General features: G+C 54.5%; 3 protein-coding genes across 11 annotated transcripts; 2 read left to right on the top strand and 1 right to left on the bottom strand.

The window, feature by feature from the left end:
• The first annotated feature begins 91 nt into the window (after positions 1-91).
• ALKBH6 (alkB homolog 6) lies at positions 92-5,229 on the top strand. 7 transcript variants are annotated; one of them, XM_003816129.5, is made up of 8 exons: positions 126-181; positions 769-843; positions 935-1,013; positions 1,268-1,336; positions 2,893-2,953; positions 3,312-3,463; positions 3,674-3,790; positions 4,796-5,229. In XM_003816129.5, exons 3-8 carry the CDS (start codon positions 960-962, stop codon positions 5,057-5,059), a joined length of 717 nt encoding a protein of 238 aa, XP_003816177.1. In that variant the 5' UTR covers positions 126-181; positions 769-843; positions 935-959; the 3' UTR covers positions 5,060-5,229. The 7 variants fall into 7 exon arrangements, with proteins under 7 accessions (XP_003816176.1, XP_008967381.1, XP_063456255.1 ...); XM_003816128.5 differs by lacking the exon at positions 769-843 and having other exon boundaries at positions 92-181; XM_008969133.4 differs by lacking the exon at positions 769-843 and having other exon boundaries at positions 92-181; positions 3,712-3,790; positions 4,796-5,004.
• Positions 5,230-5,258: 29 nt separating this feature from the next.
• SYNE4 (spectrin repeat containing nuclear envelope family member 4) lies at positions 5,259-11,035 on the top strand. 3 transcript variants are annotated; one of them, XM_003816121.5, is made up of 8 exons: positions 5,259-5,795; positions 5,982-6,132; positions 7,078-7,221; positions 7,402-7,596; positions 7,675-7,923; positions 8,910-9,014; positions 10,674-10,732; positions 10,825-11,035. In XM_003816121.5, exons 1-8 carry the CDS (start codon positions 5,668-5,670, stop codon positions 11,006-11,008), a joined length of 1,215 nt encoding a protein of 404 aa, XP_003816169.3. In that variant the 5' UTR covers positions 5,259-5,667; the 3' UTR covers positions 11,009-11,035. The 3 variants fall into 3 exon arrangements, with proteins under 3 accessions (XP_003816169.3, XP_054959032.2, XP_008967386.1); XM_055103057.2 differs by lacking the exon at positions 5,982-6,132 and having other exon boundaries at positions 5,345-5,795; XM_008969138.4 differs by lacking the exons at positions 7,078-7,221; positions 7,402-7,596 and having other exon boundaries at positions 5,345-5,795.
• Positions 11,036-20,279: 9,244 nt separating this feature from the next.
• SDHAF1 (succinate dehydrogenase complex assembly factor 1) lies at positions 20,280-21,471 on the bottom strand. Its single transcript, XM_003816163.5, has one exon. The coding sequence runs from the start codon at positions 21,314-21,316 to the stop codon at positions 20,969-20,971; it is 348 nt and encodes a 115-aa protein (XP_003816211.3). The 5' UTR covers positions 21,317-21,471; the 3' UTR covers positions 20,280-20,968.
• Between the last annotated feature and the right edge of the window lie 3,882 nt (positions 21,472-25,353).

Below are 25,353 nucleotides of genomic sequence, written 5' to 3'. Positions count from 1 at the left end.
GCGAGCATGAAGGGGGCGAGCGAATACTGAGTGAGAGCGCCGATTGGGTGGAAGGCGGGTCCTTGAAGCCTCTGGGAGCTCCCATTGGCCTGCGGACTCTGCGTCTGTAATGTGGGGCGGAAATGGCTGGGAGGGGGATGGGGATGTTGAATTTGGAAATTGGAGGGGACGCTGGTGGACGGTCAGTTTTGGGGAGTGCTGGGGGGTAGAGATGGATGTCAATAGGGCTGAAAGTGGGGATCCGGGGGAGCCCAGAGTAGAAGTCCGAGGAGGTTCAGAGCTTGGAGTCCTAAAAGGCTCGGAGTCGGGGATCTGAATGGTTCAGGGAGGGAAGAAGATTTGGGAGTCAGCTTCAGAGCTAAAGATCCCAGGGTGCTGGAGTGAAGGGGCGCTCAGGAGGGGAAATCCGAGGGGCGTCCAAATGGGGGGATCCGAGGAGGCTGAGGGTGGACATGTCTGAGGAGGCTCAGATTGGGGTCACAGGAGTGCACAGAATGGGATTCGGTGGGGGGCGGGGGTCGCTGAGTGTTGATAGCCGGGCTCACAGTTGCAGGTCTGAAGCGGGGTCTCAAGGTGTTTAAAGGGGCTCTGGAGTGCAGCCCTGGGGGCTATGTGTAGAGCTTTTGAGAAAGGCTCCCTGTGTGTGGGGCCAGAGAATGTTCTCTGTGGGAGGATTGAGAAGGCATATGTGTAGTTGGATGGGCCCTTAGTGGACAGAGTAATGGGGGATTATTCTTGGGGCTCATTGTGTCCGGGCATGGAACGTAGGGGCTCTCTGTGTGGCTTGTAAGATGCTGAAGACTCAGCTTTTAGAGACCAAGTGCGTTTCAGAAGAGGGCTGAGGTGAGGCCTGGCCTGTGATGGGGTGGAAGGCTGCATCATGGTGTTAGGGCGGGAGGCCTAGTGACTTCAGTATGTCCTCCCCTCCCTACAGGATTGGGTGCAAGGAGTTGGTGTTGATGGAGGAGCAGGACGCCAGAGTCCCAGCCCTGGAACCGTTCAGAGTGGAGCAGGTTGTCAGAACTCAGGGTGCAGAGGGTGAAGGAGGCAGGCTGATTCCTGAGTTCTTGGGTTGGGACTGCCCCCTTCCACCAAATTCATTCTTACTGTCAGAGTCCATTCTGGAATGGCACTGGTCCCTTGACTTTAGACCCTGACCTGTCTGAGGACATCCTGAGCCTGTCTCCAGGCATAGGGGTTGCTCTGTGATGATATGTCCTCTGTGTGGGTTGAAGGGCCACACTTTCAGGGGGTCTTTCTATCCTAGGCACCACCTGTAATCTACTATGTCCCTGACTTCATCTCCAAAGAAGAGGAGGAGTATTTGCTTCGACAGGTGACCTCAGTGCCCTACTGGTCTGTTTTCCCACTCTTCCCATATTCCTCCCCAATGCCCATCCTCTGTATGAGAGCCCCCAAGGCTGCAGTGAAGACCCCGACAGAAGGAACAAGGAAGTTACAGAGCTCATACTCCCTCTACTGAGATAGCCCAATCCTGCTAGCTTAGAGAATAGGGGGTTATAAACATAGGCTGAGATAGCCCAGTTCAGATCATTGAGACTGGGGAGTAAAGAATTTTGTATTCAGATTTCTGTGCCGAGATAGCCCAGTAAACTCTTTTCTGTGCTAAAATAGCTCAGCATAGACCCAGAGCACAATAAGGTTACCAAATACAGACCATCTATGCTGAGATGGCCCAGTCTGCATTCTGTTCTTAAGGTTTGGGGAAAGAAGAATTTTCAAAGCTCAGAGTTCCTGCCCTTTGCAGCCCCAGTGCCTAAGTTACAGAGCACAGATCTTCCCTGTGTTGGAGTAACCCACTGATCTTGAGTCCAGGAAAAAATTAGCTACAGAACACAGACTTTTTTGCTGAGATAGCCCATTCCAGACCTTTGCGTTCTTGGCATTGAAAAATCTACATATTATAGAATTCCTGGGCTGAAATAGCCCAGTACAGCTCCATAACCATGAAGGGAATGAGTAGATTATCAACTAGAGCTAGACTTGTTGGACTGAGATAGCCCATTCTAGATCATTAGGATCTTGGCAGTGGAAGATTTTCAAAGTACTTTCTTTGCTGTGCTGAGATAGCCCAGCTTTGCATACTCCCTCCCCCAGGCAATAGGAAAAAGTCGGTTGCAGAACTCAAACTGTCCTCAGAGAGCCCAGGAATCAGGAATTTTTGTTTGTTTGTTTTTTGAGACAATCTTGCTCTGTCGCCCAGGCTGGACTGCAGTGGCGTGATCTCGGTTCACTGTAGCCTCCGCCTCCTGGGTTCAACTGATTCTTGTGTTTCAGTCTCCTGAGTAGCTTGGATTGCAGGCGTGTGACACCACACCGCCTCCCAGGTTCAAGCGATTCTCCTGTCTCATCCTCCCAAGTAGCTGGGATTACAGGTGCATGCCACCATGCCCAGCTAAGTTTTGTATTTTTAGTAGAGACGGGGTTTCCCCATGTTGGCCAGGCTGGTCTCGAACTCCTGACCTCAAGTGATCTGCCCGCCTCGGCCTCCCAAAGTGCTGGGATTACAGGCATGAGCAACCAGGTTTGGCACAGAATCAGGAAATTAGAATGCAGACTATTTGCTGGGCTGAAAGAGCCCTGTCCAGCCCCAGAACTCTGAGTAGATTGTGAGACCCACAACTCTCAGACCACGGTTGTGCAGCCCTGATTCCTAAATCCTGGTAGACACAGGTGGGCTTTGGGGCCAAAGGCGTTCCCAGGAAAAAAGGCAAACCACAAAATCCTAGGAACCCACTGCCCCAGGGAATGGTCCCACAGACACAGATGACCCATTTCCATCCCGGAGGTAAAGGCCCCTATGTTGGTCTAGGTGGGAGGATCATAGAGGGGTGATCCTGAGAAAGGAGTGACCCCCTTCCCACCTCTTAGGTTTTTAATGCCCCAAAGCCAAAGTGGACCCAGCTCTCTGGGAGAAAGTTACAGAACTGGGGTAAGTATCCCTGGCTGGGGGCAGGAGTGATTCTGGGATGTAGGCTGGGGCAGGGGACTCAGGTCCAATAGACTTAAGACATCAGAGGGTCCCTGACAGCTCAAGGGGCCCCAAGAGCCAGGAGGATTCTGAAGGGGTCAGTGGAGGTCCTGAGGGATTAGGGATTTCCTGATGAGTTGGGAGTATCTGAAAGGGACCTGTGGTCTGGAGAAGTGAGGAAACCTCTGAAGGACCCAGTGGCTATCTCCAAAGGGTCAGGGGTCCCTGAGAGGATCAGGGTGCTTCCAGCCACTGTGGAATCCCTAATGGGGGATCTATTGCTATAGGGGAGCCCTCAGGACACCATTGCCTTCCCCAGGTGGGCTTCCTCATCCCCGAGGGATGGTTCCTGAGCGGCTGCCCCCATGGCTGCAGCGCTACGTGGACAAAGTGTCAAACCTCAGCCTCTTTGGAGGTCTCCCAGCTAACCATGTCCTCGTGAACCAGTATCTGCCTGGGGAGGGCATCATGGTAACCACACACCCTCGGCCTGTGTCCCCCCACTCAGACTTCTGAGCTGTGCTGGGGCAGGGGACTCTGTACCCACCCTCACTCATTAGGCAGCCACATCTCCCAAACAGGCATTCACCTCCCTGTCCCTGGCTTGGGAAGCCCCCCTTTGACCCAGAGGGTGGGGGTTGTGGACTCCTGCCCTGCCCAGCCCTGGTGCCCACTCCCTAGCCCCACGAGGACGGACCACTGTACTACCCGACTGTCAGCACCATCAGCCTGGGCTCCCACACCGTGCTGGACTTCTACGAGCCACGGCGGCCAGAGGACGATGACCCTACAGAACAGGTGGGCCCCCAGACACTGCCCCAACTGCTTGTAGGCACTTCAACCTCGCACATCCTCCAAGATGACCTGGTCCCACATGCCTTCGGGGTACTCCTGGCACTCTCCCAGATACCTTCCCTTGTCCCCTCATGGGGTGTACCCACTTCCTCCCAGACACCCAACCCATCTGCTTACAGGGTGTCCCACATGCCATGATTTTCACAGGCTCCCCGATGCCCCAACCTGCTGAATGGATGCCCCTGACTCCCCAGCAGACACTGATATCCTTAGATACCCCACCGCCATTAACTCAGGGGGGGACTCACCTCCTCCCAGATGCTCTCTCTGCCCCTGCTCAGGGTGCCCCAGACGTCCTGCTACTCCAGGAATGTGATTTGGGGTGCAGGACACCCCCAGATTCTCCTTGACCCCTTGACACGATTTCTCTGAGTGATGCATTTCTAGCACCCCAGTGTTCACAGAAACGCCCCTGAACACGCCGACCCACTCCTTGAGGCTTGCCCTCAAGCCCTGCATGCTCCTGGATGCTCTGACACTCCCTCAGCTGTGCGGTTGTCCTCTAATGTGCTGATGTCCTTGGGAACCCCCACTGCCTCTAACCTCTGCCTCACTCTCTCCTCACCTGGTCCTGGCTTCAGCCATGCTCTCTCAGCCCAGCTCTGCCTGTATTTCCTGGGGACTGCCTATTCCTGGGTCCCAGCCCCAGCCTCAGCCCCTTTGAGATCCCAGCTGCAGCTCCCACCGGCCGCTGACCCTTTGACGCCCCCATCTGCCACCTAGATCCTGCCCCCTCCCGAGGGACTGCAGAGCCCTCGCCCTCCCTTTCCAGCAGCCCCAGCCCAGGCCCCAGCAATTTTCACTCCTGAACCACCAAAGCCTCCATCATTGTGAGCACACTTGCTCTTCAGCTTTTGCCCCTGGGGACTAGCTGATCCCCGGAGGCTACCGACCTCTCGCCCACCCCCCGACTTCTTGAGCCCTGCTGACCCTCAACCCGCCCTGCAGCCTCGGCCTCCGCCCCGGCCCACCACCTCGCTACTGCTGGAACCGCGCAGCCTGCTGGTGCTCCGCGGCCCCGCCTACACGCGTCTTCTCCACGGCATCGCCGCCGCCCGCGTAGACGCGCTGGACGCCGCCTCCCCGCCGCCCAATGCGGCAGCCTGCCCGTCGGTGCGGCCGGGAGCCTGCCTGGTGCGCGGCACCCGGGTCTCGCTGACCATCCGCCGCGTGCCCCGCGTGCTGCGCGCCGGCCTCCTGCTGGGCAAGTGACCGCCAGGGCCGGGACCCCTCGGATTCCCAGGTTCCTGCCCCTTTGGGGCTGCTGTGACTCTGCGACCTAGGAACCGTGGGCAGAGGGGGCTCCCCTGGGTTATTTATTTTCCCAATAATTTTGTGTGAGCTACAGAAGACCCCATACCAAATAAACAAAAAAATCTTTCCTTGGTTTTATATTTTTATTTTTTAGGGGCCAGATGCTTGGTTTCCTGAGGGGAGCGGCATCTAGGGTCTTAAATGAATGGGGTAGGCCCTGGAGGTCCGATTTCTGGGTTCCCAGTGGGGCAGAATCCAGGGCTCTTGAGGAGGTGGCGCAGGGGTTCTATCTGGAACCCTCTTGGATGGCGTGGAGTGATGCTGGGAGATTTAGCTACTGGCCTGCTAGGGAGGAAGGAGTTAAGTGACTCTTCTGTCACCTGAGCTGGGCATCAAATGGCCGGGTCCAGGTTCCTCTTGGAAGTGGCGGAGCCAGACCTGTCCTGGGCCTCTCCTGCAGCCTCAGGCCCGGGTGACTCCAGCGGAGGAGCTCTGGGACACCCTTGTCTAGGGAAGAGGTCTTACTGGCTGCCCTCACCTGACTTTGTGTCCCCAGGCCCCCAGCCATGGCCCTGTCCCTGCCTCTGGGCCCTAGACTTGGCTCAGAGCCCCTCAACCACCCACCGGGAGCACCTAGGGAGCCGGACATTGTTGGATGCACCGTCTGCCCCGCGTCCGGAGAGGAGAGCACGAGGTGGGGGCTGGGGCTTTGGAAGCTTGTTCCCAAAAGGGTAGGCGTGGTGGCAGGGGCCATGTGAGGGTAGGAGGTGCCATGGCTGTGATCGCCTGGGGACATAGGAGAGGCCGCCAGGGTTGGGGTGAGGGTAGGCTGAAAAGTGAGGTGTCGAGACTCACCCAGTCACCGCCCCCTGCCTCCTAGCCCAGAGCAGGCCCAGACCCTGGGACAGGACTCCTTGGGCCCTCCTGAGCACTTCCAGGGTGGGCCAAGGGGCAATGAGCCTGCCGCTCACCCCCCAAGATGGTCAACACCCTCTTCCTACGAGGACCCAGCTGGGGGCAAACACTGTGAGGTGAGCTGAGGTGACCCAGACCCCTTGTGCCAGCCCCACCTCCTCTCTGTCCCCTGGAGTCTGGCCTCCATACTGAGGACCGGGTGATGATTCTGGAAAGGTGTTGGGTGTCTGTAGGGGGAGGGACCTTCTGGAAAAGTGTTTCAATATCTGACCAACTGGGGAGACGTATTTCTTTCTTTCTTTTTTTTTTGAGATGGAGTCTCTCTGTCGCCTAGGCTGGAATGCAGTGGTGAGATCTCTGCTCACTGCAACCTCCGCCTCCCAGGTCCCAGTGATTCTCCTGCCTCAGCCACCCAAGTAGCTGGGATTACAGGCACATGCCACCATACCTGGCTAATTTTTTGTATTTTTAGTAGAGATGGGTTTTCGACTTGTTGGCCAGGCTAGTCTCGAACTCCCGACCTCAGGTGATCCACCCACCTCAGCCTCCCGAAGTGCTGGGATTACAGGCGTGCGTCACCGTGTCCAGCCATATTTCTTTTTTATTAAAAAAAAAAAGTAGAGATGATGTCTCACCATGTTGCCCAGGCTGGTCTTGAACTCCTGGGCTCAAGTGATCCTCGGGCCTCGGCCTCCCAAAGTGCTGGGATTACAGATGTGAACCACTGCGCCCGGCTGAGAAGCATTTCATCATTGCTCCTGGTGTAGCCCCATTCTTCTTGGGGGGTACCCAGCCCCGCTCCCTGTCCAGACCCCCCGGGCCTCACACATCCAAGTTTCCAGGAGCTTTGAAAACCTGGAGACCTTGAACTAGATATCTGTCCTCAGGCCTGGCTCCACTGGGAAGGCCCCCCAGTGGGAGCGATCCTGGTGCAGACAGACCCGGAGATGGACTGTGCCGCAGAGAAGTTTCCAGAAGCTTACAGAAGAGGGGTGGGGATGGGAGCAGGGGTGATATCTTGATTGGCCCACTGGCCCTGACCTGGCTCCTGTGTTCCCCAGCACCCCATTTCTGGCCTGGAGGTACTAGAGGCTGAGCAGAACAGCCTGCACCTGTGCCTGCTGGGGCTGGGCCGCCGGCTGCAGGACCTGGAGCAAGGCCTGGGGCACTGGGCATTGGCCCAGAGTGGGATGGTGCAGCTGCAGGTAGGCAGGAGAGGCCAGGATATGGGGGTGGGCACGGCCCCAGCAGTGGGTGCCAGCTTTCCGGGATGGGAAATGGGTTGAGTGCATGTTCCAGGCCTTTGGATAGGAAATGGGGGAGGGGGGTAACTCCAGGTTTTGGGTCCCTGGTGTGTGCGTGGGGTGATGTCCATATGTCCCCAGGCCCTCCAGGCGGACCTACGAGGGGCAGCTGAGCGTGTGGAGGCGCTGCTAGCGTTTGGTGAGGGGCTGGCACAGCGGAGTGAGCCCAGGGCCTGGGCAGCCCTGGAGCAGATCCTGCGGGCCCTGGGAGCTTACCGAGACTCCATCTTCCGGCGGCTCTGGCAGCTGCAGGCCCAGCTGGTCAGCTACAGCCTGGTAGGGCCCATCTTGATACCCCCCACCCAACCCAGGCCCCAACCTCATAGCCTCCATGACCTCTGTCCTTTGACCCAGGTGTTCGAGGAGGCCAACACGCTGGACCAGGACTTGGAGGTCGAGGGAGACTCGGACTGGCCAGGACCTGGTGGGGTCTGGGGGCCCTGGGCACCCAGTAGCCTCCCCACTTCCACAGAGTTGGAGTGGGATCCGGCGGGGGACATTGGGGGCCTTGGGCCCTTGGGACAAAAGACAGCCCGGACACTAGGAGTGCCCTGTGAGCTGTGTGGCCACAGGGGGCCCCAGGGCAGGGGACAAGGCCTTGAGGTGAGAGCAGACCCCCTTGAGGGACCTTCTGCCAGGCACCCTGGGGACATCTCTGCGCACCTTCTAGCAAGATCCTGCCCTTCCAAGGAGGTGTCAGTGGCTCTGTCTCCCCCTCTATCTCTGTCTCTCAGTGTCTCCTTCTGTCTCACTGTTTCTCTCTCTCGTCTGTCTCTGTCTACATCCTCAAGCCCCATCTCAAATTCACTCCTATCCTGAGGCCCCCAGATGATGCCCCACTCACCTCCTGACTGTCCCAGTCTCTCCTGAAGTGCCACCTCTTCAGGGAGGCCTGTCGTGACCTCCAAACATGAGCACTCCTATCTTCTTACTTTATTTCCTAACAGCACTCACCACAGCTTGACTTTGTACATTTACTTATTTTTAAAAATTTTTATTTATTTTTTGAGATGGAGTCTTACTCTGTCGCCCAGGCTGGAGTGTAGTGGTGCAATCTTGGCTCACTGCAAACTCTGCCTCCCAGGTTCAAGAGATTCTCCTACCTCGGCCTCCCGAGTAGCTGGGATTACAGGTGTGCACCACCATTCCTGGCTAATTTTTGTATTTTTAGTAGAGATGGGGTTTCATCATGTTGGCCAGGCTAGTCTCGAACTCCTGACCTCAGGTGATCCGCCTGCCTCGGCCTCCCAAAGTGCTGGGATTACAGGCCTGAGCCACTGTACCAGGCCTCATTTACTTATTAATTTATGGTCTCTCTCCTGTCAAATATAAGCTCCACGGAGGCCAGGAATTTGCCTATTTCCATCCCCACTGTGTCCTCAGCTCCTAGAACAGTTCCTGGCTTGTAACAGAAACTCATTACACATTTATTGAATGAATGAATAAATAATGTCTCTCCTCTCTTGGTTTCTTTGGCTCTGCCCTTGTCTGTCCTGTGAGATCTCTCTGTTCCCCCAGAATCTCATCTCTATGACATCCCTATCCTGGCCCTCCCCCAACCACGTTTCCCTTTGTTGCTGGTTCTCCAGGAAGCAGACACCTCTCACTCCCGACAGGACATGCTAGAGTCTGGCCTCGGCCACCAGAAACGCTTAGCAGGTCACCAAAGACGCTCCCTGCTCCGGAAGCCTCAGGTGAGCCAGTTCTCAACCAGGTGTAGCACTCAGGAATCTTGATGGCAAGTGACAGAAACCCAAGAAATCAAAAGGCACAAGAAAGGGAATGCTATTAAAAAAAAAAAAAAGTAACAGAAAGGTCCAGGCACTGTTGAATTCAGAGCCTGAAATAACACCAGGGCCAGGCCAGGCGCGGTGGCTCACGCCTGTAATCCCAGCACTTTGGGAGGCTGAGGTGGGTGGATCACCTGAGGTCAGGAGTACGAGACCAGCCTGGCCAACATGGTGAAACCCCGTCTCTACTAAAACTACAAAAATTAGCCAGGTGTGGTGGCGCATGCCTGTAATGCCAGCTACTCAGGAGGAGAATCGCTTGAGCCCGGGAGCGGAGGTTGCGGTGAGCCGAGATCCCACCACTGCACTCCAGTCTGAGCAACATAGTGAGACCCCATCTCAACAAAAAAAAAAAAAAAAAAAAAAAAAAAAGAAAGAAATAACATCAGGGCTCAGTCCCTCCCTTTCTTGGGCTTTAAGTCCCCAAGGTGGCTTCCTTCTTAGCAAAATGGGTGCTCCAGTGGCTACACTGTCACTCCCACTGGTTTACCCACCCCAGGGGAGGGAGCGTGCCTCCGATCCTACTGACAGCTGCCAAAGTCCCAGGGCCGACTCCCACTTACCGGATGGGGTCATGGGCTGCACCTTGAATAAACCAGAGTGCTCAGATTGGCCAGGTCTGGGTCACACCAATCATGGAAGTTGGGGAGGTGGGTGTCAGCTTCACTTGAACCTGAAGGTCTGGGAGTGGAAGGCATGACAGCCGCCCACCTCCAATTAAGGCACTGTTATCAGAAAAAGGGGGATTGTATTGGATAAAGGACAGACACAACCAGACATCCACTACACTTGGAGATATTCCAAGTCTGTGTGGGGTCCTGGGGATAAGGAGGTGCCAGGAAAGCAGAAGAAATAAGACCAGCTTTGTAGGTCTACAGTAGTAGGGTAAAGGTGACACAAAGTGTCACTTGTGGCTGGGCACCGTGGCTCACGCCTGTGATCCCAACACTTTGGGAGGTCAAGGCAGGAGGATTGCTTAAGGCCAGGAGTTCAAGACCAGCCTGAGCAACATAGTGAGACCTGCCCCCTCCCCCCATCTCTACAAATCATTAAACAAAAGTAAATGGTTGCAGTGGCATGTGCCTGTGGTCCCAGCTATTAGGGAGGCTGAGGTAAGAGGATCACCTGAGCCCAGGAGGTTGGGGCTGCCATGAGTCGTGATTGTGAAACTGCACTCCAGCCTGGGTGACTGAGACCCTGTCTCAAAAAATAATGTGTCGGCCAGGCGTGGTGGCTCATGCCTGTAATCCCAGCAGTTTGGGAGGCTGAGGTGGGCGGATCACTTGAGGTCAGGAGTTTGGGACCAGCCTGGCCAACATGGTGAAACTCCATCTCTACTAAAAATACAAAAATGAGCTGGGCATGGTGGCACCTGTAGTCCCAGCTGCTCGGGAGGCTGAGGCAGGAGAATTGCTTGAACCCGGGAGGCTGAGGTTGCAGTGAGCTGAGATTGAGCCATTGCAGTCCAGCGTGGGTGACAAGAGTGAGACTCAGTCTCAAAATAAATAAACAAATAAAGCATCATTTCTATCCATTCTGCTGCTGGCTGCTCTCCCTCCTTAGGACAAGAAGAGGCAAGCATCTCCTCATCTCCAGGATGTGAGGCTGGAGGGGAATCCAGGGTGAGGTGCCTGAGAGATGGGACTAGGGTGTGGGGGACAGAGCTCCTAGCGGCAGCCCACCTGTATGTTTAACACTGCATTTCCCTTCACAGGGCCCCCGATCCTGCATCCAGGCAGCCTCTGACCTTCCTCCTAATCCTCTTCCTCCTCTTCCTCCTCCTGGTGGGTGCCATGTTTCTCCTGCCCATGTCAGGAGGCCCCTGCTGCTCTAACGCCCGAATACCCAGGACACCCTACCTGGTGCTCAGCTATGTCAATGGTCTTCCCCCAGTCTGATGTGTGTAATAAATGGTCATTGTCAAAGGATGTGTGAAGATACTAGATGCCTTCATACCCGGAATCTAGGATGTGGCCTGGATATGTCTGGATGGACCCTTTTGCCTTGAGAACAGAATACAGAACTGCATCAGCCCATCTTGGGTGGGGCTGCCCCAGACCCTGGCACAAAGAGTCAAGCACCAGTTCTTTATTTAGGCGTGGCAGGGGAGCCAGGACGTGAGCTCAGGAAGGGAGAAAGCCAATACTGGGTGAGTTACTGGTTGCTGCACTGGGCACCTGGGGTGTCATCCCATTGCTGGTTGTACCCTAGGGACAAAGAAGTTGAGGCTTTTTTTTTTTTTTGAGATAGAGTCTCACTCTTGCCTAGGCTGGAGTGCAATGGCACAATCTCAGCTCACTGCAAACTCTGCCTCCAGGATTCAAGCGATTCTCCTGCCTTAGACTCCCGAGTAGCTGGGATTATAGGCGTGTGCCACCATGCCAGGCTAGTTTTTTTTTTTTTTGAGACAGGGTCTCGCTCTGTTGCCCAGGCTTGAGTGCAGTGGCGCGATCTCGGCTCACTGCAACCTCTGCCTCCTGGGTTCAAGTGATTCTCTGGCCTCAGCCTCCCAAGTAGCTAGTACTACAGGCATGCGCCACCACACCTAGCTAACGTTTGTATTTTTACAAATCTTTTGAACCTGGGAGGTGGAGGGTACAGTGAGCCGAGATCGTGTCACTGCACTCCAGCCTGGGGTAGAGCAAGACTCCGTCTCAAAAAAAAAAAAAAAAAAAAAAGCAAGCAACTTCATTTGGAGAGACAGCAAACCAAGAAGATGGCAGACTAGTGTCCTAAAGAACCATCTCGGCCGGGCGCGGTGACTCACGCCTGTAATCCCAGCACTTTAGGAGGCCGAGGTGGGCAGATCATGAGGTCAGGAGATTGAGACCATCCTGGCTAACACGGTGAAACCCCGTCTCTATGAAAAATACAAAAAATTAGCCGGGCGTGGTGGCGGGCACCTGTAGTCCCAGCTACTTGGGAGGCTGAGGCAGGAGAATGGCGTGAGCCCGGGAGGTGGAGCTTGCAGTGAGCCAAGATTGCGCCACTGCACTCCAGCCTGGGTGACAGAGTGAGACTCTGTCTCAAAAAAAAAAAAAAAAAAAAGAAAGAACCATCTCAACTTAGTATAAATTTTAGGTTTCTTTTTATGCTAAGGGAAGGGGGTTGAGGTTAGGTGACCAATGACTGCAGACATCTGGTCGCCAGCAAGAGTCCAGAAGAAAACTTCTTTGATGATGTAGGTCAGGTCACAATATTCTTGTAAATCTCTAGTATAACATTGTTACTTGTGTGTACAGTTTCCTGATCTCTTGGTGGGGTGGTTAGTTTTGGGAAAGGGACTATTTTTTCTAAAATTGAGCTATAAACTAAATTCCTCCTGTAATTAGCTGATCTACACACAAAACTAAGCAGAAGCTTTTAACCTAAAGGATGTTACTGCAGGGTGTCAGGGGCAAAATGGAGTCAGTCATGCTTAGCCTCCCTCCACTGTGACACATACCCCACCAATTTAGCAGCCAATAGTAGAGTCACTGTTCCTTTGTAGTTCCAACCAAAGTCCCAAGGTTGGCTCCTCTGGCTTCCGTCACATGCTCCACCTTTGCTGGGGGCTGCGGTCAGCCCCACCTAAACCATGTGGACTGAAAATGGCAGAAGCGTGGGTCTCCAAAGAGTATCAAGTTGTTGCTACTAGAAGAGGGGAACAGACACTGATGGGGTGGGGAAAGCTGCAGATTCTGGGAGAGACTCCAGATTCAGGGAAAAGTCAGGATGCAAACCGGATTTGTCCTGTTTCAAAGGCCAGGCTGAGACTCTGGCATCAACCAAAGAGGCATGGGCCCCCTGAGATCACCAGCAAATAGGGGGTGCAGTCTTGGCAATATTGACCCAACAGGCCCGGTAATGGAGCATATCTGTGTCATTCGTTCATTTAACAAATACTGACTGTCTGCTATGTGTCAGGTCCCGGTCAAGGAGCAGAGACAGGACAGTGAACAAGACGATGCCTCTGGAGCTGACATTCTACTTGGGGAAATTGACAATAACTAAAAGAAATAAGTGAAATATGTAGTGGGTCACAGGGTGGTAAGTGCTGAGGAGAAAAAGTGAGCAAGAGGAAGGGGGCACAACTCAAACAATGTGGTTGAAGAAGGCATCAGGGAGTCAGTAGAATGGAGCCACTATGTTAAAATTTTGCCATGAGAGCAGATTGTAGTGAGGAAACAGGCCATGGGAACTCCTAGAATAGTGCTGTCCAATGGAAATCGAATGTGAGGCCGGGGTGGTGGATCACGCCTGTAATCCCAGCACTCTGGGAGGCCAAGGCAGGCGGACCACTTGAGGACAGGGGTTCAAGACCAGCCTGGTCAACATGATGAAACTCCGTCTCTACTAAAGATACAAAAATTAGCTGGGCATGGTGGCACGTGCCTGTTAATCTCAGCTACTCGGGAGGCTAAGGCAGGAAGATCACTTGAACCCAGGAGACAGAGGTTGCAGTGAGCCAAGATCACGCCACTGCACTCCAGCCTGGGTGACAGAATGAGACTGTCTCAAAAAAAAAAAAAAAACAAAAAAGAAAAAAAAGAATAGAATGTGAGCCACAGATGTAGTTACAAATTTTCTAGCAGTCACATTAAAACAGTAAAAATGGATTAATTTTAATAATTTAACTTATATTCTATTTAACCTGACATGTCTAAAATATTATCACTTCAATATGTAGTCAATATAAAAATAATGAGATCTTTTACAATCTGTTTTTCTTACTAAGTCTTTGAAATCTAGTGTGTATTTCACACTTACAGCACATCTTAATTCAGATGCCAAATTTTTAACAGGTAAAATGCAATACAGTCCTACTAAAACAATGAAGTTGTGTAACAAAAAATATTTTACATTCAAAATACTTTCACATTACATTTACATTTAAAATACTTCAATTTTAAAATTTAGGCCGAGCATGGCAGCTCAAGCCCTATGTTGCCCAGGCTGGTCTCAAACTCCTGGGCTTAAGTGATCGGCCCACCTCAACCTGCCCAAGTGTTGGGAAACCTTTTAAAACTAGAGCAAACTCCCATATGCCCTTACCCAGATTCAAAGTGGTTAACACGAGGGAGTTAACAGTTGCAGTCTTCCCTCTCCCTCTCCCTCTCCCCTCTTTCCACGGTCTCCTCCCCTCTTTCCACGGTCTCCCTCTGATGCCGAGCCGAAGCTGGACTGTACTGCTGCCATCTCGGCTCACTGCAGCCTCCCTGCCTGATTCTCCTGCCTCAGCCTGCCGAGTGCCTGCGATTAAAGGCGCGCGCCGCCACGCCTGACTGGTTTTCGTATTTTTTTGGTGGAGACGGGGTTTGGCTGTGTTGGCCGGGCTGGTCTCGAGCTCCCAACCGCGAGTGATCCGCCAGCCTCGGCCTCCCGAGGTGCTGGGATTGCAGACGGAGTCTCGTTCACTCAGTGCTCAATGGTGCCCAGGCTGGAGTGCAGTGGCGTGATCTCGGCTCGCTACAACCTCCACCTCCCAGCCGCCTGCCTTGGCCTCCCAAAGTGCCGAGATTGCAGCCTCTGCCCAGCCGCCACCCCGTCTGGGAAGTGAGGAGCGTCTCTGCCTGGCCGCCCATCGTCTGGGATGTGAGGAGCCCTTCTGCCCGGCTGCCCAGTCTGGAAAGTGAGGAGCGTCTCTGCCCGGTCGCCATCCCATCTAGGAAGTGAGGAGCGCCTCTTCCCGGCCGCCATCCCATCTAGGAAGTGAGGAGCGTCTCTGCCCGGCCGCCCCGTCTGACAAGAGAGGAGACCCTCTGCCTGGCAGCCGCCCCGTCTGAGAAGTGAGGAGTCCCTCCGCCCGGCAGCCGCCACGTCTGAGAAGTGAGGAGCATCTCCGCCCGGCAGCCATCCCGTCCGGGAGGGAGGTGGGGGTCAGCCCCCGCCAGGCCAGCCGCCCCGTCCGGGAGGTGAGGGGCGCCTCTGCCTGGCCACCCCTACTGGGAAGTGAGGAGCCCCTCTGCCCGGCCAGCCGCCCTGTCCGGGAGAGACGTGGGGGGGTCAGCCCCCCGCCAGGCCAGCTGCCCCGTCTGGGAGGGAGGTGGGGGGGTCAGCCCCCCGCCCGGCCAGCCGCCCCGTCCGGGAGGGAGGTGGGGGGTCAGCCCCCTGCCCGGCCAGCCGTCCCGTCTGGGAGGGAGGTGGGGGGGTCAGCCCCCCGCCCGGCCAGCCGACCCATCGGGGAGGTGAGGGGTGCCTCTGCCCAGCCGCCCCTACTGGGAAGTGAGGAGCCCCTCTGCCCGGCCAGCCGCCCCGTCCGGGAGGGAGGTGGGGGGGTCAGCCCCCCGCCCGGCCAGCCGACCCATCGGGGAGGTGAGGGGTGCCTCTGCCCAGCCGCCCCTACTGGGAAGTGAGGAGCCCCTCTGCCCGGCCAGCCGCCCCGTCCGGGAGGGAGGTGGGGGGGTCAGCCCCCCGCCCGGCCAGCCACCCCGTCCGGGAGGGAGGTGGGGGGGTCAGCCCCCCGCCCGGCCAGCCGACCCATCGGGGAGGTGAGGGGTGCCTCTGCCCAGCCGCCCCTACTGGGAAGTGAGGAGCCCCTCTGCCCGGCCAGCCGCCCCGTCCGGGAGGGAGGTGGGGGGGTCAGCCCCCCGCCCGGCCAGCCGCCCCGTCCGGGAGGGAGGTGGGGGGGGGTCAGCCCCCCGCCCAGCCAGCTGCCCCATCCGGGAGGTGAGGGGCGCCTCTGCCTGGCCGCCCCTACTGGGAAGTGAGGAGCCCCTCTGCCCGGCCACCACCCCGTCTGGGAGGTGTACCCAACAGCTCATTGAGAACGGGCCATGATGACAATGGCGGTTTTGTGGAATAGAAAGGGGGGAAAGGTGGGGAAAAGATTGAGAAATCGGATGGTTGCCGTGTCTGTGTAGAAAGAGGTAGACATGGGAGACTTTTCATTTTGCTCTGTACTAAGAAAAATTCTTATCCTGTTGATCTGTGACCTTACCCCCAACCCTGTGCTCTCTGAAACATGTGCTGTGTCCACTCAGGGTTAAACGGATTAAGTGCGGTGCAAGATGTGCTTTGTTAAACAGATGCTTGAAGACAGCATGCTCGTTAAGAGTCATCACCACTCCCTAATCTCAAGTATCCAGGGACACAAACACTGCAGAAGGCCGCAGGGTCCTCTGCCTAGGAAAACCAGAGACCTTTGTTCACTTGTTTATCTGCTGACCTTCCCTCCACTATTGTCCTATGACCCTGCCAAATCCCCCTCTGCGAGAAACACCCAAGAATGAACAACAAAAAATAAAATAAAAAAAATAAAAAAATAAAAAATAAAAATATAAAAAAAAAACAAAAAAAACAAAGTGGTTAACACTTTGCTCCTTGTGATTTACCATCCACACCCTTGTAATATATTTATATCAGTGCATATGTTTTGGAACCATTTGAGAGTAAGTTGCAGACACGAGGCCTTTTTACTCCTACATTCTTCAGTGTGTATGTCTTAAGAACAAGGCCATTCTCTCACACAATTCTAGTAGTCATCAAAATCAGAAAATTTAACAACCCAGTTCTATTTTTAACTCACTCTGTAGTCTAAATTACTCTAATCCCTGTATGTCTTTTATAGCCATTTTCTTAGATCAGGGGATTTCTTGTTTAACAGATGGGTCAAGGGATTGAGAAACATTGACCCTGTGCCTTAGCAGAGTAAAAAACAGAACAGCAGCCCAGGCGCGGTGCTTCACACATATAATCCCAGCACTCTGGGAGGCCGGGGTGGGCAGATCACTTCAAGAGTTTGAGACCAGCCTGGCCAACATGGTGAAACCCCATGTCTACTAAAAATACAAAACAAAACAAAACAAAACAAAATAGCCAGGTATGGTGGCGGGTACCTATAATCCCAGCTACTCACGGCGGGCGGGGTTGGGGGGAGCGGCTGAGGCAGGAGGAGTGCTTGAACCTGGGAGGCGGAGGTTGCAGTGAGCCAAGATTGTGCCACTGCACTCCAGCCAGGGCAACAGAGTGAGACTCTGTCTCAAAAAACAAACAAAAAACAGAGCAGCAGATGCACACAGAGGATCAGCAGAGAACTGGGCACTGTTCCATGCTTGACACATAAGCATCCTTGGAGCCAAGGACTCGGGTGATGATTTATCTGGGATGTGATCCCAGGAAGCGGGAGTGGGGAAGAGACAGGGCAGGGGAAAAGCCAAAAAAGGTGCTCATGGAGTGGACACCACTGTGGGCAACTGGGGCTCCATCCCATGGGTGCCCCTGAGGAACCCTGCAGAACACATGTTGTCCCACCAGATGAGAGGTGGGCCAGGGCGCTCATCCAGTGACTGCTGCCCCCTACAGGCTGAGGGTTGCCTCTGAGCACATTAACCCACCTTCCAGGACTCCCAGGAAGCCCTCAGGCAGAGCAACAGAGATGCAGGGGCTCAGGGGAGGAGGCTGCAGCCTCCTGAGAACCTGCTTCTACAGCTGCAAGTGAACCCAAGAGGGCAGGAGGGCCATGGGTGGGGGTCAGGCCTCATCATCTGCTGTCACAACAGGGTTTGTTTGTTTTTTTTTGAGATGGAGTCTCACTCTCGTTGCCCAGACTGGAGTACAATGGCACGATCTTGGCTCACCGCAACCTCTGCCTCCCGGGTTCAAGCAATTCTCCTGCCTCAGCCTCCTGAGTAGCTGGGCTTACAGGCATGTACCACTATGCCTGGCTAATTTTGTATTTTTTAGTAGAGACAGGGTTTCTCCATGCTGGTCAGGCTGGTCTCGAACTCCCGACCTCAGGTGATCTGCCCACCTCAGCCTCCCAAAGTGCTGGGATTACAGGCATGAGCCACTGCGCCTGGCCTCACAACAGGTATTTAATTCACTGTACCATCATAATGGCCACATCAGGGAGGCTCTTATTAAGCCCATTGCACTGATAAGGGCATTCAGGCAAAAAGGTTAAATCAGGCTGGGCATGGTGGCTCATGACTGTGATCTCAGCACTTTGGGAGGCTGAGGTGGGAGGACCGCTTCAGCTCAAGAGTTTGAGACCAGCCTGGGCAACATAGTGAGACCCTGTCTCCGAAAAATAAAGAATAGGCCAGGCGTGCTGGCTCACACCTGTAATCCCAGCACTCTGGGAAGCCGAGGTGGACAGATCACCTGAGGTCAGGAGTTCAAGACCAGCCTGGTCAACATGGTGAAACCCCATCTTAACTAAAAATACAAAAATTAGCCAGGCATGGTGGCATATGCCTGTAATCCCAGGTAATCGGGAGGCTGAGGCAGGAGAATGGCTCAAACCTGGGAAGCGGAGGTTGTGGTGAGCTGAGCGTGCCATTGCACTCCAGCCTGGGCAACAAGAGCGAAACTCCGTCTCAAAAATAAATAAATAAAATAAAATAAACAATAAAAATATTATCTGGGTGTGGTGGTGCACGCCTGTAGTCCCAGCTACTCAGAAGGCTGAAGTGGGAGGATCACTTGAGCCCGGGAAGTCGAGGCTGCAGTGAGCTGTGCCACTGTACTCCAGCCTGGGTGACAGAGACCCTGTCTCAAAAAAAAAAAAAAAAAGTTAAATCACTCACCTGTGATCACATAATCAGTAAGTATGGGAGCTGGGATTCAAACCCTGCCTTCCCATTCCCGGGTCCGTGCTCTTAGCCACTATTCATCTGCACAGCTCCTCCCTCAAATCAGGCATTCCTCCATCCTCTCTACCGGGAAAATCTCATTCATCTGTTAACACCCAGGTTAATGTGACTTCTCTCCTGACCCAGGATGCCAGACCCCATTGGAAACTCGATCCCTGCCTGCAGCCCTGCCAGGAGCTCCAATCCTGGGGCTTGTCAGGGCTCAAGATCATGGAGCCAGGAGTGAGGGGGTGGCAGGAGATGCAGCTGAAGATGTAATGGGGGGGCTGGATGGGTAGGACCCCATTGGTCTTTGGCTTTTGAGATGGAGCCAGGAAATGACTAACATGATCACCCTGATGGAAGAAATTGAGGCTGAGAGAGATGAATGAGGTGGCTGAAGTCCCATGGTGAGGACAAACCCGAGACAAAGCTGAAGTAGAAGCCACAATCAAGTAAACCCACAGCCTTGTGCCTGGGGCACTCCGGGCCCCAGCTGAGACCCTGAGACCCTGCATTTCTTCCCTTTGCCCCCTCCAGGCCTTTCCCCACACTGGTCTTTTTTTTTTTTTTTTTGAGACGTAGTCTCGCTCTGTCGCCCAGGCTGGAGTGCAGTGGCATGATCTTGGCTCATTGCAACCTCTGCCTCCAGGGTTCAAGCGATTCTCCTGCCTTAGCCTCCTGAGTAGCTGGGATTACAGGTGCCCACCACGCCTGGCTAATTTTTGTATTTTTAGTAGAGACGGGGTTTCACCATATTGGCCAGGCTGGTCTGGAACTCCTGACCTCGTGATCCGCCCATCTTGGCCTCCAAAAGTGCTGGGATTACAGGAGTGAGCCACTGCACCCAGCCTTGGTCTTCTTGCCTAGAAGCCTATCCCAGCAATTAATTCTTCAAACTGCAATTCCACTTTATAACCATTTGGGCATGTGGCTCCCCCACCGGGATTAGGGCAGTGACTGTTTCTCTTCCGTCCATCCTCCCTTTGGTCTGAGGTCTATGCTCCTTACCTGTGGTCCTCCTACCCACAGCTACATCCACAAGAACTCATTTCCACTTATTTAACTGACATGGGTGCAAATACAGCTCAGCGATGCAAAATGCACCCCTCCACAGAATGTCTAGGGCAGGCCCATATGGGGACACAGGAGGGAGTATATCTGTGATCTATGGGGTTCATCTCCCCTCTCCTGCCCCAGGGCCTTGTCGTTCATTGTAGCTGAGGCTGGACCCTTCAGCCAGGTTTGAGAAATTTCCAGGTCTGAGACCCTCACTACTGCCTCAGGGGCTCTGAGCCAGTTCTCAGCTCCACCATTTCCTCTTCCACACAAAGATGTTAAATCACTTGCCCTCCATTAGGGAGCCAACTGGGGTATCTTTGGAGGTTAAGCCAGGATGAGCCCCCTCCACAGATCTGCCCAGGGGAGAAAACTATGCCGCTTCAATCAATGCGCCAGTCTACAGGGCTCCGGAAGGAGTCAGATCCCCACACCTATCACCTCCCAGATGGTCCCTTCCAGGTGTCTGTGTGCGTGTGTGTGTGGTGGCAGGGGGGCTGGGGGTGTTTCAAAAATCCTGAAATATATAAAAGCTTTAAGACCACCAACAGGGAAGTACACATATCCCCAATTTTATTCCCTTTGTCCAACATTCCGAGAGGGAAGGGGCAAATGAGTCAATGTTGCCCCTCAAAACCATCAAGTAGGGGCCTTTACGGGTCTTCAGTTGATCAACCAGGGTGATAGACACCTACCCCTTCCTCATGGTCCTGGCTTGTCACAATTAATGGGGGAAAGTTTTCCAGAACGGGATTCCGGGCTTCTCACCGCTCATCAGGGCACCTTCCCAAAACGTTCTCAGCAAAAAGTCTGCACTTCTCAGAGTTAAATACAGGAGAGGGGAGACTCCTTAAGGAGCCAGAAGTGGGTATGTTCTCAGGGGTCAAGAGAAGGGCGTCTCAGGCTCTCCCTGTCCACCGGGGGGCGTCCTGGCTCCCCGTACCTTCGGGCAAGTAGCTCTCGGCTTGACACTGTCCAGCCCGCCAGCGTCCCAGGCCGCCCCAAGCCCTCATGGGGGAGGAGCACCGACCTGTCTCCAAGCATCAGAAAAAGTGGGCCTCTCTTGCCGTCCATCACGGGGCTCTCTAGGCCCCCTGCGTCGCCAAGGGGGAGTCTCTGACATCCCCAATTCGTCGAGCTAGTCTCTTAAGCCCTCTCACCTTAGGCGGGTTCCCCAGTCCCCCCATGCAGTCAGGCGAGCCTCCTGGCTCCACCACGCCATCGAGCGAGTTCGGGCTTCGCCTGTCACTGTCCGTCGGGCCGGGTCTCCGGTGCCCCCGTGCTGTCGTGGGGGTTCCTTGGACTGTCGCCGTCGTCAGGCTGGGAACCCACGCCGCCAGGCTCCTCGGTCGGGGCCCGCGGGCGTACGAAGGCGCCCATGGCGGTGGCGTGGCCCGAGCGTAGCAGCTGCAGCTGGCGCCGCCCGCGGCGGTACAGGTACTCGATGCGCAGCACGTCGGAGCGCGGCAGGCCCGCGTGCTGCCGGAACTCTGCCCGCACTCGCGCCTCGGCGCCCGGCTTCCCACGCCCGGCGCGCAGCAGATCGCGGTACAGGCTCAGAACCTGCCTCTGCAGCCGGCTGTGCCGGCTCATGACCGCGGCTAAGCAGAGACGCTCAGCGAACGCCCAGCGAACCGCGGAGCCGCCACACAGCCAGCAAAGGCCAAAGGGCAAAGCCACAGCCACTTCCGCCCAGCGCTTCCCTTGGCCTCCAACTCCCGCCTCCCGCCATCCGGCGCTGCCGCGTCTGACTGGCTGTCGTTGCAGTTACGTAACAGCCGGCTGGGAGAAGTGGGCGGAGTCGCTGGTCGCTGCCTCCCCCGCAGGGAACGTGTGTTCTTGAGGGGACAGCAGTTCTGGTGATCCTGGCACCTGCCAGGAGGGCGTTATGTGTTCGGACTCCTAGGTCTTGGGTTGGAGGGAACAGAGGGTCCTCACCTAACTCCTGCATTCTGGGAGAAGAGGAAGCTAGGGTTTTTTTTTGTGTGTGTGACGGGGTCTCGCTGTCGCCCAGGCTGGAGTGCAGTGGCGCGATCTTGGCTCACTGCAGCCTCGAACTCCTGGGCCCAAGCGATCCTCCCATCTCAACTCCCCTAGTAGCTGGAACCACAGACGCGCGCAACCGCGCCCGCTATTTATTTATTTATTATTATTTGCAGAGATGGGTCTCCCTATGTTGCCCAGAATGGCTCGAACTCCTGGGCTCAAACGATTCTCAGCCTCCCAAAGTGTTGGGATTCCAGGCGTGAGCCACCGCGCCCGGCTACGGGTTCGGACTTTGGGTCCCAAGGGCACGGGGCACTGGGAGAGACGCCGGGCACAAGCGTACTTTTGCCGTCAGTTACTGATTCAAACCATCTTGGGAAGCTCCGTGCGTTCCCTCGTCCGGGGCAGGTCTGTGTCTGGGGTCCCAGCCCTGGGCACGTGCAGAGGGACGAGACCCCGTAGGGAAATGGCTCTCGGCCGGTTGGACAGGCTTCTCGGGCCAGGGGAAGACAAGCAGAGAGAGTGTGGGCGCCAAGCCCCCAGAGGCAGCGTGTGGCTCTAGGAGCTGGGTTGGCCGCGCCCTCTGCGGGTGGGAGTCGGGGCACTGGGCAGCGGTGTTTGGGTCCTTACCGACTGTTAAAGCCCGGAGTCCGGGACACCCTGAACAGTCGACTAGACTGGAACCCCGTTGTCCTCCCAGGAGCTTTAGGTGGTAGGCCGCAATGCCGTTGTTGTCCCCGCGGGCCGCCTGGAGGCGTCCTCGTAGCGCTAGGGAGGCCCGCAAGGACACAGCATCCTCAGGCCCCACCAGCACCGGAGCTTGGGGGACTGCTCGGTTACAACCCCGGACCCCTCCACCCAGCGCGCAACCGCGGCTCTGCACACTTGGGCCGGCAACCAGCTGGGGGTCCATTCCCCTTCAGAGAGGAGAAGCTGGTCAGGGGCGGGGATTAGGCTTGGAGTCTCGGAGTCAGGGGAGAATCACAAACCACTGTGAATCCTGCCTGGCAGGTGTATGTATCTATCAAAAATACATGTCCTAGAACGAGCGCGGTGGCTCACACCTGTAATTCCAGCACTTTTGGAGGCCGAGGCGGGCGGACCACCTGAGGTCGGGAGTTCGACACCAGCCTGATCGACATGGTGAAACTTCTGCCTCTAGGTTCAAGTGATTCTCCCTACCTCAGCCTCCCCAGTAGCTGGAATTACAGGTATGTGCCAGCACACTGGGCTAATTTTTGTATTTTTAGTAGAGACGGGGTTTCACCATATTGGTGAAACTACAGCCTTGATCTCCTGGGATCAAGCAATCCTCTCACCTCAACATGTCCAGTGGTTAGGATTACGTGAACATCCCACCACACCCGGCTAATTCTTCTTTTATTGTTTTTTGTAGAGACAGAGTCTCGCTATGTTGCCCAGGCTTCACTCTGGAATTTTAAATATTTATTTTTTGTTTTGTTTTTAGAGACAGGGTCTTGCTATGTGGCCCAGATTGGTCTTGAACTCCGGCCTCATCCTCCCAAGTAGCTGGGATAATAGGGATGAGCCACCATGCTGGCTTGTACTCTGGAATTTAAACATCTATATTTTTCCTGTCAAGTGACCCTTAATCTCCAAGACAACTATGTCAATCAGCCTAGGGGGACTTTCTTTACTTTCCAGTGGACTCAAGGAGCTGCAAAACCTCAAAGGGAATACTATTGCCTCCTGCCCAGGGCCTGTCAATGGTTTTCTGGTTACAGTCTCTCAGTTTGTCTTTGGGGAACTGGCCCACTCTTATTCTAGGGGATTTCCTGGGTAATATCCCTGCCCTCTGGCTCTGGCTCCAGCTCTGTTACATGCTCAGGTCTGGCTACTTAGAGACAAATCAGAATATCCCATCCCCTGACCCCTGTAATTGTTTAGGGATGGGCAAATGACCTCCACTGGGACAATGAGAATCAGACCCGGGACTTCTGTTGAAACTGTGAAGAAAGAAGTGCTGTCTCCCCACTGGGACTGCTAGACTGTACATCATCAACCTGGAGCAGTGGGAGATCACTCTGCCCGCAGGCAGAGGGGTAGTTTGAAAATGAGGCTGTGGCAGTCTCAGATACCCATTCTCCATTTCTTTCCTAGAATTAGCATTTTTTTTTTGATATGGAATCTCACTCTGTCACCCAGGCTGGAGTGCAGTGGCACGATCTCCATTCACTGCAACCTCTGCCTCCCGGGTTCAAGCGATTCTCCTGCCTCGGCCTTCTGAGTAGCTGGGACTACAGGGATGCGCCACCACATCCAGCTAATTTTTGTATTTTTAGTAGAGACGAGGTTTCGCCATATTGGCCAGGCTAGTCTAGAACACTCCTGACCTCAAGTGATCCGCCTGCTTCGGCCTCCCAAAGTACTGGGATTACAGGTGTGAGCCACCATGCCTGGCCTTTTTTCTTTGTCTTTTCCTTTTTTTTTTTTTTTTTTTTTGAGATAGGGTCTTGCTCTGTTGCCCAGGCTGGAGTGCAGGGGCATGCTTGTGACTCACTGAAGCCTCAAATTCCCAGGATCAAGTGATCTTCCCACCTCAGTGGCCTGGAACTATAGGCGCTCACCACCATGCCTGGCTAATTTTTGTATTTCTTATAAAAACAAGGTTTCACCATGTTGCCCAGGTTGTTCTCAAATTCCTAGGCTCAAGTGATCCTCCCACCTCGGCTTCCCAGAGTGCTGGAATTACAGGCATGAGCCACCGCACTTGGCCAAATTAGAATCTTTAGCTGCACACATGGCCACTTAGCTAAAGATACATCTTCCAGCCCCCTTTGCAGCCAGATGGGGCCCTTCCATAAAGTTTGGCCACTGGGAAGTGAATGGATGTGATGTGTGTGATTTCTGGGTTTTGTCCTTAAAGGGAGGAGGCCTGGCCTCTTTGTGCCCTCTTTTCTCCTTCCAACTTGCAGGAATGTAGCTGCGGTGAGGAAGAGATGAGGGCAATACCACAGGGGAGGCAGAGCCACATGACAGATGGAGCCTGTGTTGGAGGAAGCAAACTGGTTATACTTGGACTGCCTGTGAGAGATAATTAAGCTTCTATCAAGTTTAAGCCACTGTAGGCTGAGCGTATTGGCTCACGCCTGTAATCCTAGCACATTGGGAGGCTGAGGTGGGAGGATTGCTTGCACCCAGGAGTTCAGGACCAGCTGGGACAACACAACAAGACCTTGTCTCTACAAAAAAAAAAAAAAAAATTGGCCAGGCATGGTGGCACATAACTGTAGTCCTAGCTACTTGGGAGGCTGAGGTGTCGGGATTGCTTGAGTCCAGGAGGTCAAGGCTGTAGTGAGCTATGATCACGCCACTGCATTCCAGCCTGGGTGACAGAGTGAGACCCTCTCTCTAAAAACAAACAAAAAGCTTAAGCCACTGTAATTTTGAGCTTTTGTTCTACCATATGGACCTGGAGCCTAATTACTATAGAAGCTAACGCAGAAAAAGGAAAAGGCAAGGATGAAAGATGGAAAGAAACTAAGTTCTTAGCAACATCATTTGAGTCCTTGAACCAGCCAGACCTGAAGGCCTCATCTTTACAGATAAGTTAAATCAGACAAATTCTCATCTGTATTTAAGACAGCTGGCATCATTTTCTGTCATTTACAACTGAAAATGCT

This window comes from Pan paniscus, chromosome 20 (genome assembly GCF_029289425.2).
Source record: "Pan paniscus chromosome 20, NHGRI_mPanPan1-v2.0_pri, whole genome shotgun sequence".
Lineage (NCBI taxonomy): Eukaryota > Metazoa > Chordata > Mammalia > Primates > Hominidae > Pan > Pan paniscus.
Note: the sequence above shows the minus strand (reverse complement) of the source record. Positions and strands in the feature narration are given on the sequence as shown.